The sequence below is a fragment of the Stegodyphus dumicola genome, chromosome 1 (assembly GCF_044657685.1).
Source record: "Stegodyphus dumicola isolate Sdum_Otavi_A_Nest chromosome 1, ASM4465768v1".
Lineage (NCBI taxonomy): Eukaryota > Metazoa > Arthropoda > Arachnida > Araneae > Eresidae > Stegodyphus > Stegodyphus dumicola.
This window is the reverse complement of record NC_140768.1, coordinates 53863618-53877303: the sequence shown is the minus strand read 5'-3', so window position 1 is coordinate 53877303 and position 13686 is coordinate 53863618. Positions and strand designations below refer to the sequence as shown.

The window sequence follows — 13686 nt, the reverse complement described above, 5'->3', positions numbered from 1 at the left end:
GCCAAGTGTAAGAGATTTCTTGACATCCAAAGAGATAACATGGAAATTCATACCTGAGCGTTCCCCATGGTGAGGAAGGTTCTGGGAGCGTCTGATGAGAAGCATCAAGGAACCTCTGAAGAAAATCTTAGGGAGAGCATTACTGACTTTCGAAGAGCTCTCTACAATATTAACTGAACTTGAGTGTGTGTTAAATAATAGACCTTTAACGTATGAGAGCAACGAGCTGGGTGAACCTCGCCTGCTCACACCTTCACAGTTTTTATTGCCAGGACGTGGTACATTTAACTTTCCTGAGCATTTCTTGGAAATTTTTAACAAGGTGTCCAACAAAGAGACTTTAACTAGGAGGAGGCTTTACCAATCTAAGCTCTTAAAATTAATATGGATCAAGTGAAAAGAGCAATATTTACTCCATCTTAGAAATGTGCATAACTTTGCTAATTCTAAAACTCAGCAGAACTTGAGTGGAGACGTTGTGTTGATAGAAGGACCAAAACAATCCAAACTACTTTGGGACATGGGTGTAATTGAAAATGTGATTATAGGAAGAGATGGACAAGTTTGAGCGTGCCTCGTTCACACACCCTAAGGACAATTCAGAAGATCGATTCAGATGTTATATCCTTTCGAAATTTAATTTAGAACTTTTGATATTATTGAGTTCTTATTATTATATTATTAATTATTATGTTCATTTGTGGTTTTGATATATACTAGTATAGATTATTCTTTTATATTATCCATTTATATATGTTGTACTATTTAGTATTAATCCATTATTAATTGATGGTAATATTGTTATGTAACCAAGTTTGTGTATTCTTATTAAAGAGTACAGGTGGGGAGTGATGTAGAAAAAAGAGCTAGAGGGCGCTGCATTGCCCGTATGTGTAGCTAATTAAAAGTTTTCACCAGAGAGAGTTGGTTGAGAGATTGATGAGAGTAGTTGAGAGTGGTATAAACTAGATATTCTGTAATCTGCATATAATACTTGTATATAGTCTTCTCTTCGTAAATAGCTTTAGTTAAAGGAAAGTGTCTTTATTTGGTATCATAACATATCAAGATCCACCGATACCGCATATGGAATATTGAGTAAGTTATTACAAGAACTAACCTTCAAATGACACGTGTCTAATTTTCATGGCATTCGGACCGGAAACAGCAAAGCTACTGTGGTGAAAGTGACACTATTTGTGCATTTATGGACAAAATGGAGAAAAACTAATTTTGAGTGTTGATCAAACATTGCTATTTAATGGGCAAAAATACAGTGCAAGCTCAGCATTGGCTTCAAAAATGTTATTTGCCCCATCGAAAACAACCATTTGCTGTCAGTATGCTGGTTTCAAGTGCAGTCGCACAAATACAAATGATGCGGCACGCTCGGGTAGGCCAAATGAAGCAGTCACTCAGGAAAATATGAAACAAGTGTTGAAAATTGTGATGAATGACTACAAAGTGAAAGTTTGTGAGATTGCTGTGATGGTAAACATATCAACTGGAAGTGCGTGTACGATTTTACATGAAAAGTTGGGCATGAAAAAAGTATTTTTCAAATGGGTGCTGCGTGTGCTCACAATGGAGCAAAAGCAACGCGTCGACGATTCACACAGCTGTTTGTCACTGTTTACTAACAATAAACAGAAATTCTTGCATCGGTATGTGACAATGGACGAAACACAGATTCCACTATTTCACTCTGGAGTCGAAGCAGCAATCAGCTGAGTGGCATGCAGCCTGTGAAAGTCGTCCAAAGAATCCAAAAATGCAATAGTCAGCTGGCAAAATCATGGCATCAGTGTTTTGGGATGCACAAGGTATAATTTACATTGACTACCTTGAAAAGGGAAAATCTATTATTGTGCTTATTATATGAGTTATTGGTGTGTCTGAAGGACGAAATTGCAAAAAAATGACCACACATGAAGGAAAAAATAATTTTCCACCAAGACAATGCCGTGTGCCACAAGTCAATGCAAATACTGGTTACACTGAACAAGATGGGCTTCACTCTGCTTCTCCACCCATCATGCTCCCCAGATCTAGCCCCAAGTGGTTACTGGCTTTTTGCGGATCTCAAAAAGATGCTCCAGGGAAAAAGATTTGGTTCAAATGAGGAAGGTCATCGCTGCCACTAAAGCTTATTTTGTGGACAAGGACAAATCGTTTTACAAGAATGGTATCGAAAAGTTAGAAAAGTGTTGGAATGATTACAGAACTCTTGATGGTGATTATGTTGTGAAATAAATGTTGTTTTCTTAGTCCCAGGACTTATTGAATGATGTGTTATTTATCAGAAACTGCACAGTAAGAGGGAAGATGCAAATGAGAACTGGATAAAAGACATTTTACCTGGGCTGATAAATGGATACAAGTCACACGAAATTTATAGCATAGATGAAACTGAACTGTGTTTCATTATAACATCAGAATATACATTAATATTTTAAGTGAAACAGTAGCTGGTTTAAGAAACTGGAGGAGCAAGTTACAGGATATTAAGGCATAATACAAACCCAACAATTAAAAAGACAATGCTGGTTATTGTAAAAGAAGAAAATCTTGATGTTATAAGAGAAGTCAAAAATTATCTCTTATCATAGCAAGAAAAAATCACAAATGACAAGTAATATTCTTACTAATTTTCTTGATAATCTTGTTATCTTAACCAGATTCAGAAATGTATGTATGCATGGATGTATGTGTTCATGTATGCACACACATATATGGTTACAGCCAAAAACAACGCAAGGCGAAAACGTCGTGCTACAAAACATCGCAGTCCTAAAACATCGTGGTACAAAACATCGTCATCGAAAATAAAGCGATTAAAAAACTTCGCAGTTTAAAAACATCATCGTTGAAAATATCGTGGTAAAAAATAATGTATCTACAAATCGTCGCATGACAATAACATAGCAGACATGCTTTTTTTGTGCTTTAATAACTGTAAATGGATATTCCTATAATGATTTGTGAGTGCAAGATGGAAAAAAAGATAATTTTTACTTTCATATTTTTATTCACTAATAAATTTTTGCTGAGAAAATAAGAAGGAAACTTAGGCATAGAAAATTAATGCAACTTATAGCACTCAATAGAATTTTAAACCGGACATAGTTAACCAACAAAGGCCATTAATAAATCATTTTTATGAAGTTTTTACTGGTAATTTTTAATGAAAAGTATAATCTATAAGTTGCCTTTAATTAATTAATGCAATAATTTAACTTTTTCAGCAAAACTTTATTATTCAATAAAAAAACCGTGAAGTAAAAATTATCCTTTTTTACATCTTGCACTCACAAATCCTTATGAGAACCATATTTCCATTTACAGTTATTAAAACCTGAAAAAAGCATGTTTGCGATGTTATCGTCCGGTGATGATTTGTAGATACTTTATTTTTTACCACGATATTTTCAACGACGCTGTTTTTAAACTGCAAAGTTTTTTAACCGCTTTATTTTTGACGATGATGTTTTGTACCACGATGTTTTCTCCCACGATATTTTGTAGCACGACGTTTTTGCCTTGCGTTGTTTTCTCTGCGATGTATTTGCCGCAATGTTATCGGCAGACACCCATATATATATATGTATATACACACTGATAAAAAGGGGGGACAGTTCAATATCACCCTTTCTACTGGGTCGACTGACGAAATTCAAATTGCATTTTACATGTCTCGAAGGTGTGACTAAGGATATGTATTAGACTTATATATAGCATTGTTCTAATAGTATAGGTATTTTGACATAAAATTGGACTTTTTTTGAAATAATATACCAATTTTTTTTCCATATTTTTAATCTACGATTCAAATTATGCTTATATGTTAAATTTTGTAAAATTTGGTGCAAAATTTATGGAGAAATTCAAAAATTTACCTTGGCACGTTTTTTCCCGGTTGCGGTAAGAATAATTCACTTGGCAAACTTCTTAATTTATAGCAACCAATTTATAGTTTTAGATAGGTCATATCCTTTCTTTTTTATCATTGTAACGGAAAGGAAAAAAGTACAGTCAAAAGTCGTTAATTCGGACACCCATAATCTGGAATGATCTATAATCCGGACCTCAAAGCTAAAAACTTTCTGCGCATGCGCCGCGTTGACACATGCGCATAGGCGTTTACGCGTGCACGTTAAGACTTTTACGACTGCGCATATGCGTGTGCGCAAGTGCAGAATATGTTTTCGCGTGCACATTTAATGTAGTATAACGGATGGTATAAGCTAAACTTATCTAATTATCTATTTCAGTTAATGTTGATGATTGCGTTGTTCCTTAATCTTCGAACTGGATGCGGCTTATTACTTTTTTCAGACTGTAAGAGCAATTTTATAAAAGTAAACTTGAACTTTCCACTATGTCAAATAGAATTTCCGATGCCGGAGCTCCCAAAGGATCTACAAAACGAAAGTATGTTTCGATGTCCATCAAGCAAAAAGTGGAATTGCTGCAAAAAATGGATAAAGACATGAAGAAGGTGACAGAGAGGTTAGTGAAAACGAAAAAATTTTGATTGACAAGTTAATCGGTATTCTCGGCACAGCAATTAACGGGACTTGAACAGCGGAACTTTGTAACTGAACAAGAAATTATGTCTGTTTATAGAATTAAAGAGAAAGTATTATCACATAAAACAAAGCAACTTAAACAACTTACATTGAAAGAAATGTTTAGTAAAGTAAACAAATAAATATTAAGCTTTTTTTTTTTTTCTTTTTGTAAATTTTGATACCCTTTAGATCATAATTGTTCTTTATTTCATAAATTACGGTTTCATATTTTTAATTTTAAAATTTCTGCATGCCATTTTATGAGATTTAAACTGATGATCTATAATCCGGAATCGCCGAAGTCCCGACGAGTCCGGATTAACGATTTTTGACTGTAATTGCTCATACTTTCAAATAATTTTAACAAAGTGCATAAACCAGATTTGGTGTTATTATCACTTTTTTTGGAGGCATGTTTAGAAATACATCTACATTAAGATGACGGTAAAAATTTTATAGGTTATAATTCAAAATCGTTTCGGAAAATTTATAAAAAATATTTTAAAATATAAATTTTAAAAATAAATCATAAAAAATAGGCAAATTTTATTTGGAATGAACCTAAATTTCAATGTGAAAGGAAGAATCAAAAATGTTTTATAAAAAAAAAGAAATATTAATAAATATATACCAAATTCGGTACTTTTCCGTTTCGCTGGCGCAAATGTTGGCGACAGCCCACACTATACACAGTTTGCAAATTGTTAAATTAATTATTATTAAATAAAATTAATTATTATTATGTTAAATTAATTATTAATTAAATTATTGAAAAATGTTAGTTCTAAGAATTTTTTATTTTGATATGGCTTGATTTTAATATGGTTTAAAACTCTGTAAAAAGCCAATAAATTTGTAAAAAGACATTGTGTGGGGGTTGTTTTAAATAGGGTCATAGAAGAGTTCTGTATAGTGGAACAAGTATTTATTAACAGGTTTAAGTTACACACGGACATTACATTTAACTTTAAGATAATTACAGAACAAGAGTCTGATTCAACCTATCAAGTTAGACGCATGGCTTTTACTGAAGTACACCAGAGGGCAGTCTTGTCACAGTTAGTCCAACAGTTTATGTTAAAGGATTGGTTACAACATTAATTTAAGAATTTACTATGCTTTCATGGTTCAACATCCTGATTCGCTGGTTCTTATCACGTGACCCCAACTCATGTAAATTACGCTACAAAAATCTAATTCTCTCAGTAATTATCTACACTAATTTCAAGTTAAATCTTAATTTGGAATAATAGCTTGAATGCGAGAATTATTTCAATTTGAACGAATAGCTTACTCAGACATTATGTAAAACCGCAGTGCTTTACTTCGCTAGTGCATTCTCATTAGAATTGATGAATTTAACCCTTGATTTTGCCTTTCTATATTTTCGCCTTCCAGTGAGCGGTGTGACTGCATCCTAATTGACTTAATTACCGCGAATGGTCTTAAGGCATAAAATTTAACTATCTTGTAAAAATTCTATGTAATTGTATGCCAGTATTGAAAGAAACAATCAATCTGATAAGAAATGGCTGCGACCTGTTTTGAAAATGAAGCGTAAAAGGTTACCAGCGAAGATATTCAGTTTGGCACCAGTTGTACCGTTATTGGTGACTTTATCGTTTGCGTCGGCAAAACAGAAAAGTACCCCAAATTCAATTAATATAGAAGAGCTAAACTTTTGAGAGCTAATTTTTTAAAAACTACTCGTGCGATTTTTACAAAACTTGGCAATCTGCTACATCTGAGTCGTAGAATCAAAATATAGAACAAAATTGGCATGTGATTTCAGAAGTCAAATTTGTGTTGAATACCCATATTAGAACAGTGCTATATATAAATTTAATACATATCCTAAGTCAAGCTTTCGAGACATGAAAAATGCCAGTTGAATTTTGTCAATCGGCCCAGTAGAGTGGGAGATATAGAACTGACCCCCCTTTCAATTTCTTTTTTTTTGTTTCTGTGTACATACATACACTGGATATCATTAATGACGATTACTCAAAATGTTACATGTAGAATTTATTGAAATTAAACCATAGTATACAATGCAGTGTAAGGTATAAAATTACAAAAAAGAAATTACCAGATAATTATTGTATTATAGAAATTTGCATGAGTATAAAATGAACCAATTGGATGTGTCAGTCTTGTGTAGGAAAATGACCTTTATGGAGTTTGATCTACCCTAGGAACAATGCAGCACATACAGCGATGTGTGTGATGCTGTTACTTATGCAGTCTATCAGTTCTACAGAAATTCAGAGCCATTGCTCTTGCAAAGCAGTTGCAAGTGTTTCAAGGGTTTGAAGAGACTGACTGAGAGCAGCTGTATGTCTTCTAAAATTAACCCAAATATACTTGATAGGATTCAGATCTGGTGATCGAGTTGGCCCCTCGATGCGCTGAATTGTTTGCTGCTAAGACAATCATCCATAATGTGGTCCAACTATGTGGTCTAGTATTGTCATCCTGTAACAGGAACTCATCACCTATTGTCCCGGCATAATCAAGCATCAAGGTCCTGAGCATTTCCAGTTTCACATGGAAAGAAATGGAGTTCTGTGCATCCACCCAAAAAGATAACACCGCAAACACAGACACTGCCTCCTCCACATGCACATCCTTCATGAATGTTTGAAGGATAATAAGGGGTTCTTTCTCTTCTCCAAATCAAATAACGCCTATTGTCACTTTGGAGACTAAACCTGGACTTAAAGAGAACAATCCTCCACTGATCAATTGCCCAGTGGATATGTGGACATTCCCTTATACGATGTGGCACGAGTTGCATGCAAAATGGTTGGCCGCCTCACGTATAGACCTCTTTCTTGAAGCCTTCAAGGCACAGTTGACATTGACACATACCTTCTGGTAGTTGCAGCAAGGGAAGACATGAGTTGAGTTAGAGATGCGGTTATGTTCCTTCGTGCCCATAACAACAAAGATTGGTCATAGCTGTTTGCTGTCCTTGGCTAAACTTCCTAAATGCCAAATCTGTGGTTAGAAATTGTTGCCCAAGTCTATGTATCACAGGAGGACTCATGTTCAGCCATCTGGCCACTCTTGTCTAACTTTGTCCTGCCTCTAGTCTTCCAACAGCTTTCCATCATTGTACTCCAGTAAAATGATGCCTGGAAGTCATCGTTACAAACTGGCTATTCCAAATTATCTCAGTATCACAGCGAAATTTGCAATCTTGCGAGGAGCATAAAATTAGATGTTTCACATGCAATTTTATGCTCTTCGCAGATGACATATTTAAATTGCAAGGACATTAATTTGCATACTGCAATTTTACTCAACAATTCTTATTCGACAACATATTCAAATTTTACATGGATTGGCTTATTTTTGAATAAGGTATTGCTATTTTTATTATTTTCCCTTAATTTTTTAGAACTAGTTATGTGTGGGTATACACACTCACATTGTAATATGCACACACATATACACGTGCATGCATACATAACTTCTGAATCTGGTCCAGATAACAAAAAATTACCATTTTCCTTTGAAACGGGACAACTCTAAAATTTTTTTAAATGGGGTTTCTAATTAGATAAACTGTGCAATACACACAGTTTTGATCTCTTTCTGAAAATATTGGTCTCTCTTCATACGACTTCTGACATTCAGTGTTTAGATCAGGGTATTATAAAAACTTGTAAATACCATTACAGAAAAGATGTTCAGAAAATGACAAAGAAGACTGTAAAACTGAATTAATAAAAGATTTGTAAGCTGTTATGGTACTCGCATTTTATCCTGTCAACCATAAAATTGTTGCCAAGCAGTCATTTTAGTGACAATTATGGTTAAGTGTGAAGTACCAATACATTCATAACATCTGCATTTTCTACTGATGAAACCCCGATTGATTACAGAAAAACCATCTTTGTTTCGATGAACAAGGATATAAATTAACTGTTATTGCGGAACAGCTTTAGTATTGGTCCTTTTGGCGATTTTTTTATTTGGCGACAAACTTCAGTCGCCAAGGTAGACCTGGTTTTGAAGATCGGAAAAAAATGGCGGATTGTCAACAAAACCCGATCTAGACTAAATAACAATCCTAAAAAATAAGCTCTTAATCAGAATAAACAGTGTTTCTCTAATTTTCAATATTTCCAGTACTGCTATGATAAATTCTTGAAACACTACTGTAAATGAATTTATGACTATTATGTTATGAGTAATGAAATTTACAAAATGTTAATATTTTTAATTACAAAATATAATGTATTAAACATTAATATTTTAAGTAGTTAGTTCATATTTATATTTTATTATATTAGTACTTAGCTAATATTTTAAATTTACAAAAGGTTAATTTTTATGTTTATGAATAATGAAATTTACAAAAGGTTAATAAATGCATTTCAAACTAGTATATGTTACTTTAGTTTCTTAGATTCTGTTATTAAAAGAAAATAAAAAAATATTTCAAAGTGAAGGAAATCAAATTCAATTATAATGGGCAAGTTTTGTAGCAGTGTTAGAAAATTTTTTATGATTAAATATCGTAAATGGTAAAAATATTAAGAAGTGTGTATTTTTTAATCCCTCAATTTATTACAAGAAATTTGTGATTATAATTTAAAAGCTTAAATTAAATTATCATTATGAGTAAATTTTGTACCAATGGTAATAATACAACAATCATCGTAAACGATGATTTCTGTGAAAAATTCGAACAGTCATTGGAATCCACTAGTGGTGGAGTGATTGCCACTGAACAGTGGTAGTTCAAGCTGGCTGTATGGGAGTTTTAGTAGTTTTCCGTAGATGTAATGTGAATCTGAGCCAGTTTCTCTTAAAAAGTACTTTATGAAGGCATCTTTCTTCTGTTAGCCAGCATATGTATTTATTTTCTATTCATAATTCTCTCTTATTTTCTTATTTCTTAATTCTAAATCTTACTTCTGAAAAGAAGAAGTCTTGCATCTATAGGTCGAAAAATATGGTCAATATGTTTCCAAAATCCTGTCAGTTTTGGAAAGCATTTAAATAAACTAAATAATTTGTATTTGATGCAAACAAAAATGCATTACACAATTTCATGTACTAAATAATTAATCAGGAAACAAAGTATATTGTAACGTTCCTTTATTTTGTACCCAGAGTTATTTTATGTTTGGGATCTTTACTGTCAATTTCCTCCATCCGTTTTTTCACCAGAATCCAAATGAAGTTTTTATTTTGTAAAACAAACCCTGTTTTGCCTTTTGAGGCCACATTAATAGGTTGCTAGATAAGAAATTGTAGTCTTCAGCCTTGCATTATAATTGCTGATAGTTGAATTCCATGCCAGTTAAGTTTTTAACCAACTTTGCATTAAATTGATTTGTGCAGCCTTTGGGCTACAAATTTATTTGAATTTAAATTTTACATTTGAACTTAATTGTTATCATAAGTTATCTTGCCACAAGTGGTTGACTGAGTCATAAGCACAAAGTGTGCCTTCTGTTCTGTACATCTAAACTTTATAATAGAATTAAAGTATATCTTAACTTAATAAGAATATATCTAAACTTTATGATAATAACATTTAAAGACATTGAAATCAGTATCTAAGTTCTTGCCATGTAGTCAAATTTTTATATATAAATTGTACTCTTACTTTTATTATAGAGTTTTTATTACAAAAAATTCAGATTTCTGTTAGATAAAATGTTTAAGTAATGTAGAAAATTTGCATAAAATTTAAAATAAAAAGTCGACTTTTATGTCAACATACTATTAATAAAAGTAATAATACTCAGTGAATGTTATTCATATACAGCTGTTAGGTTGTAAGATTTACAAAATTTGAGAACTCTAAATGATAAGCAATATATTCTATAATCTAAACAACATTATATATTTTATAGTCAGACAAATTATGAAAATGTTATAAAAGCAATAATGAAACCTGATTTTGGTCCTGATTTGAACCTATGAATTCATGCAATTACACATCCCTATAGTTCTAATATGAGGTAAATAAGTATTTTTAAGACCATGGTAATTTTGATCTCCTTAGCAAAGGAAACACCAAGAGTTTACCTCATGCTACTGAAAATGTGTTTTTTTTTCCTTGGGGGGGGGTGGAGTTTATAATAATATGCAGAGTTGACATGAAAAAATGTCAAGACCCATGTGATGTAATATTAAAAGCACCAGTTTTAACTATCAAAAATTTGGCTTTTTAAAAAATATTTTAAATGTTTAATTTCCTAACACAAAAGTAACTTTAAGAAAAACACATTTATCCCTCTTGCCATCAAAGCTCTAATACCTATCAAATTCGTTAAAGTTACGTGGACAGAAATGGCGGCATGCTTAAAGCTCAGTATTTAGGGTTACCAAGGTTATCATAATTTTTCATTTATCGCTCCAAAATGTCGCCAAACAAATTTCTCGCCAAAAAGGACTAATACTAAAGCTGTGCCGTTATTGCTATATTTTTCTCTTCTATTCTGGAAAAAAAAAATATTAAAATTTGGAAGCCTTTTACAGAATAGTAAGCATTGGTTTGTTTTGTAAGTTATGGAATACTCTTATTAAAAAAGTACGTATTTGTGGGCATAATATGGCCGACAATATAGCCGACAAAACAGTAATAGACTGGAATAATTACCTGAGGGACGTTTATCCTAAACAAAACTTTCGGTAAATTTAGAGAGCCTTGCAAAACAGCAGATATCGACAAAAGTCTTTTTACAAAGCACAAATACAGACTGGTCAAATACTGGTTATTTATTAAATAGAAATGAGCCAGTCCCTTTAGAACTCCCAAGGAATGATTTATGAGACTTTGGCAAGATCTCTACCAACTTTTAAGATTCAATGGTAGCCAACTTTCATGGTCGACGGAATAAGTTAACTATCATTGTTATATGTGCTAAAGACCATGCATATTATAGTCAATGCTGGGGGACCAATCTTTTCACATTTTTCAAAAACACATAAAAGTTTTTTAAAAAATGTCTTCTATGTAGAAAAAGTCTTGGAGAAATGGCAAGTGATAGCTGATGTTTTAGACATCAGTGAGGAAATTATGAAGTATAATAAGCATAAATTGAATATATTAACTCGGCATTTTATAACATGCTGACTTAAGTGAAGTATAAGTAAAATAAAAGTGCCAAATTTGATGATTCCATTGTTATATAATGATTTTAATCTAGTAACTGTAGTGGCCACTGTTGCAGTTTTCTTGTGACTTTTTATACGAAAACAGATCAATATGGACGTAGCGAGAAAAACAGTAATGTATTATATAACATAGCATTATAATGTTTAATATATCATATAATCCTTATTTTAACAAATCAAATTTATATTTCAAACTGTTTTCTTTTGATATGTTGATAATATTTATCCAGTTACTGATAGTTTGGTGATGTTTTGAACAAAGTTTCCATGTCCTTATAAATAACTTTTACCAAATCATTTATGCAAATAAATATGTCCGGCCTTTCAAACTTCGATAATAATCACTTAGGCATGAACGGCTGTTAGGAATTCAGATTAGACAACTTTTCGAATATATTAAATTTAAAAACAAAACATACTACTCAAGCACATTCAGTTAAATTACTAATTACAAAATGAATGAAAATTACAAATGAATTACAATTGTACAGTTTAAATACAACTAGAAAAATTAATCCTATGCCTTCCAAACATTAGAATTATGAATAAACAATGCACATTTATTAAAAAATCGTTATAGAATTCTTATTTTAGATATACTGTCATCTAATATGAAAATAGGAAAGAATTATCAAAAAGCTAAAACATTCAAAACAAACTGAAATAAAATTTAAATGTATGTGAGAGGGTTTTTTTAAGATACCAGAGACGGTTAACAACTACAAAAAAATTTAATTTACAGTCAATTACGGCAGATTAATAAATTATAAAATCGTTAAACTTACTTCGGTGTTTCTCCAAACACCACCTTTAATCATAACACGAGGCATGGTAAAATATGCTTAGAACATTAAAAATGAAAAATACGTCTATCAGTCCGCACTGCAAAAACAAATCTCAAAAACCTACAGAATGGGTCGTGTTGCCAGATACCTTAAAACAAATATAGACAGACAGACAGACAAAGTAGACAGATGTCTTGTTTTGCATCCGCTAAGTCTTTCTGCACCGATGGGTGAAAAATCAAGCATAGGTGCGAAGGAAAGGTATATAGAAAGAGGGGCAATTTCGTATTTGAGGAGAGTAAAAAGGAACTTCGTACATCTTGTACGAGTTCAAAAGGCCAGGAAGAAAAGATGGGACAAAATAAAATTTAAAATAAATGGCCCAAAAATAATAGAGAGGGAAAAAAAAAAAAAAAAAAGGCCTATAGAAAGAAAAGGAAAAGAAGTAGAAAATATCCTAAAATTCGATTGTGTCCATGAGTGTAGTTAAAAGGAGAAGAAGCTGTCTTCATTTACAATAAATAGTGTCTCACAGGTGTGTTTGTGTAGTGAGTGTGTTTGGTAATGGTGAATAGATGTGTTACTGGGGAAAAAACAAATATTGACGGTGTTAAAATGCTTCGTATCAAGGTATTTAGCATGGAATATAAAGTAATATGTACGCTTGCATCCTGAGATATCAACAAAGGTCATCAAACAAAAGTATATATTAATTTAACCAAAGTAACTTATGCTACTTTCATTCTCAACATTTTCATACATTTTTCAAAAAGCAGCAGCAGACTAACAACATAGAACCATATACAATACAAGACCACAACCGCATATACCCAAAAAAATTAATAAATAAATAAAATAAAATGTATATATATATTTATTTATGTGTGTATATACTGAGTATATGTATTAAAAACACAAATTAAACAGTATTTATTAATTTAACTATCATAATTTATTACAAGATTAATTATTTTACTATCATAATAAAACAAATATAGATTCTTGCCTTATTGTAGAAATTCTTGGCTAAACAGTTTACATGATTTTCATTACGAAGGTAAAATTTAAAGGTGCAATTTATTCCAAATCAGACTACTCAGTGATACGTAGAAGGAAATGTATATATATAAAGCAAGGAGGTTAGAATAGAAGGAGGGAGGGTTCGCAGTTTCCTCCACTATCGGGGA

The 13686-nt window shown here is 32.1% G+C and overlaps 1 protein-coding gene across 1 annotated transcript in view; it reads right to left on the bottom strand.

Annotated features, from left to right (window-relative positions):
• The window catches only part of Cdc5 (cell division cycle protein 21), a 92496-nt gene extending 79842 nt beyond the window's left edge, over window positions 1–12654 (bottom strand). The window contains exon 1 of the mRNA XM_035357824.2: window positions 12500–12654. Within this exon, the coding sequence (XP_035213715.1) occupies window positions 12500–12544 (45 nt within the window). The 5' untranslated portion in view covers window positions 12545–12654. The remainder of the gene's footprint in view (window positions 1–12499) is intronic.
• Between the last annotated feature and the right edge of the window lie 1032 nt (window positions 12655–13686).